We start from the raw sequence: 2,717 nt of genomic DNA on the forward strand, positions 1-2,717 counted from the left end.
TCACCTCACAGTTAATCTCAACATCACGACACAGTCCAGTAAGACTCACCTCTCACTTTAAATCATTAAAGAACAGTCGAAATTTATTGAAAGTTTCTCAGGGATGAAGAGGAGGGGCTTACACAACAGGGATGAAGAGGAGGGGCATCACAACAAAAACGAAAGTTTTGAGTATTCTTTCCCCTGCCCCTGACTCCAATGTTCCATTACATACATCCATGGTCCAAAATGTCTTTAAATTAAAAAATTGAAAACCTCCACCTTGCTCCTCACCATGCCCTCTTCCTCCCCACCCTTAGTCCTTGTCCTCTGTGTCCCTTTATCCCTTTATGCAGAAGTAATCTTAGCCTCTTGTGATTTAATTTTTCCTGTCATTTTGAATGTTCGGGTGGAGAAGGGGAGTGGAAGTTACAAGGAAGAAGGGACAAAGGTGTGTTGGGGAAGACTTATCTGATAATACATTTACAGTACTTTAGAAAAAAAGAAAGTGGGCTGGGCGGGGTGGCTCATGCCTGTAATCCCAGCAGTTTGGGAGTCCAAGGCGGGGTATAACCCTGAGATCAGGAGGTTGAGACCAGCCTGGCCAACATGACGAAACCCTGTCTCTACTAAAAATACAAAAATTAGCTGGGTGTGGTGGTGCGCACTTGTAATCCCAGCTACTCGGGAGGCTGAGGCAGGAGAATTGCCTGAACCCAGGAGGTGGAGGCTGCAATGAGCCGAGATCGTGTCACTGCACTCCAGCCTGGGCCACAGAGTGTGGCTCTGTCTCAAAAAAGAAGGCTGGGTGTGGTGGCTCACTCCTGTAATCCCAGCATTTTGAGAGGTCGAGGCAGGTGGATCACCTGAGACCAGGAGTTCAAGGCCAACCTGGTCAACATGGCGAAACCCTGTCTCTACTAAAAATACAAAAATTAGCCATGTGTGATGGCAGGCGCTTGTAATCCCAGCTACTCGGGAGGCTGAGGCAGGAGAATTGCTTGAACCCAGGAAGCTGAGGTTGCAGTGAGCCAAGATGGCATCACTGCACTCCAGCCTGGGTGACAGAGCAAGACTCAAGAAAGCTACTTTTGATACCTTGAGGCAACCCAGATGAGACTCTGCTTTAAATTTATAAGCAAGAACTTGAGTGCCTTTGTCCACAGCTCCTGCGTGTTCAGATGGGTTCTGATGGAATAGCACTCCCCTCGGCTGCCAGAGTCCTCCATCAGGCCTGTCTCCACCTGGATCCTGTAGGGCAGACAGAGGCCCAGCTCACCCTTCTCAGCCTCTTCCTTGAACTGCTGCATGCAGTCCAGGAAGGCCACCATCCCCCGGTCGAACTTGTTATTGAGGAAAACATCCTGCCCCCCATAACAGAACAAGGGGAGCTCAGTGCAGTCATCTGTTAAAGGCTTCAGATAGGAATGGTCTCCGCAGGGGATGAGTTGATACCTCTGAAACTGCAGTCCAATTGTATTGGCCAGGGCAAGGAGCAGCAAAGCCACCTGTCCCCAGGCAGCGTTAATCTCATTCCAGCCCACAGGGACAGTGGGGAGGCAGCCCAACCTGAATTTATTGATGACGCCCAAGGAGCCCTCCACCCAGATCTCAAACGTGGCAGTGAAACAATTGATTTCCTTCAACCGGTCCATCTGGGCCCTGGCATATTGCAGCTGGTTCTCCACGTTCCCCAGCTGGTCAAGCAGTTCTAGCTGCTGCCACTTCAAGGCACTGTAGTCCCTGTAGTACTGCCTCTCCTGCTGATCCAACTCCGCAGCCTCTGCCTGGGCTGCCTCCAGATCCGTGGCTGCTCTTGCATTGTTCCTGTCCACATCCTCCAGCTCCTGCACCAGCCTGGCCTCCTGCAGCTCCAGGTCCCGCAGCTCTGCCCGCAGCGCCGCCGTCGTCTCGTCCTCGCTGGTCGCCAGCATCCCGGTCTCCAGGCAGCGTTGGTAGTTCTGACTCTCAGCTTCTGTGAGAGCGAGCTGGATGTCCAGCTGCTCTAGAAGACTGTCGGTGCACTCTTCACACAGGGGATGGTCCACATCTTCTTGGCCAGAGACGATGTCAAAAATGTCCCCAGCTGCCTTCTGGATGCTACTGAGCGTTTGCATGGGGCCAAGCTCCCCCAGCAGGGTGAAGATGTTGGCGTGGTCCTTGGACACACTGCCATCACCTGGAAGGGGTCTGCTAGAGGCGCCGTCCTGTTGTTCCTCGGCATCTGTCACCTCCCTGGTGGTGGCGCCGGGCTCCCGGGTGTCTCCGGGCTCAGCCTGCCCGGAGGTGGGCGCCGGGGCTGCAGGGAGGCTCCCGGACTCCGAGGAGCAGCTCAGCCTTAGAGCCTGGTGGCAGCGCTGGCACAGGAAGCGGATAGAAGACATGGCGGAGGGCCTGAGTCCCGCCCTGAGTCTAATTTTCCTCTGGCTCCCAGTTGCTTATCATTTTATAGCTTTTCAGGTCTTTCTAGAAGAGTGATCCTTTTAAAATGCACATGTCATCTTGTCACTCTCCTACTGAAAATCCTACAATGGTACCCTCCCTCGGTACCTGTAGACCCCCTTCAGCTCCTTACAGGCCCGGGATTATTTCCAAAAGGAAAATCTGATCATCTCCTTTTCCTCCTGTACCACGTCCAAGGCACGCCTTAAGAGTAATCTTGCTAAAACTAAAATCTCATCATGGCACTGCCCTCCTTAAAGTGTTTAACACTCTTATCTAACCTTAAGATCAAGTCC

The 2,717-nt window shown here is 52.5% G+C and overlaps 1 protein-coding gene across 1 annotated transcript; it reads right to left on the reverse strand.

Annotated features, from left to right (window-relative positions):
* Positions 1 to 1,064: 1,064 nt before the first annotated feature.
* BECN2 (beclin 2) lies at positions 1,065 to 2,363 on the reverse strand. The gene has a single exon (XM_023216261.1). It carries the CDS (start codon positions 2,361 to 2,363, stop codon positions 1,065 to 1,067), a length of 1,299 nt encoding a protein of 432 aa, XP_023072029.1.
* Between the last annotated feature and the right edge of the window lie 354 nt (positions 2,364 to 2,717).

This window comes from Piliocolobus tephrosceles, chromosome 1 (assembly GCF_002776525.5).
Source record: "Piliocolobus tephrosceles isolate RC106 chromosome 1, ASM277652v3, whole genome shotgun sequence".
NCBI classification, from domain to species: Eukaryota; Metazoa; Chordata; class Mammalia; order Primates; family Cercopithecidae; genus Piliocolobus; species Piliocolobus tephrosceles.

Bases quoted from the DNA above. Each gene is read 5' to 3' on its own strand.
- BECN2 (XM_023216261.1), bottom strand. From the start codon at position 2,363: ATGTCTTCTATCCGCTTCCTGTGCCAGCGCTGCCACCAGGCTCTAAGG.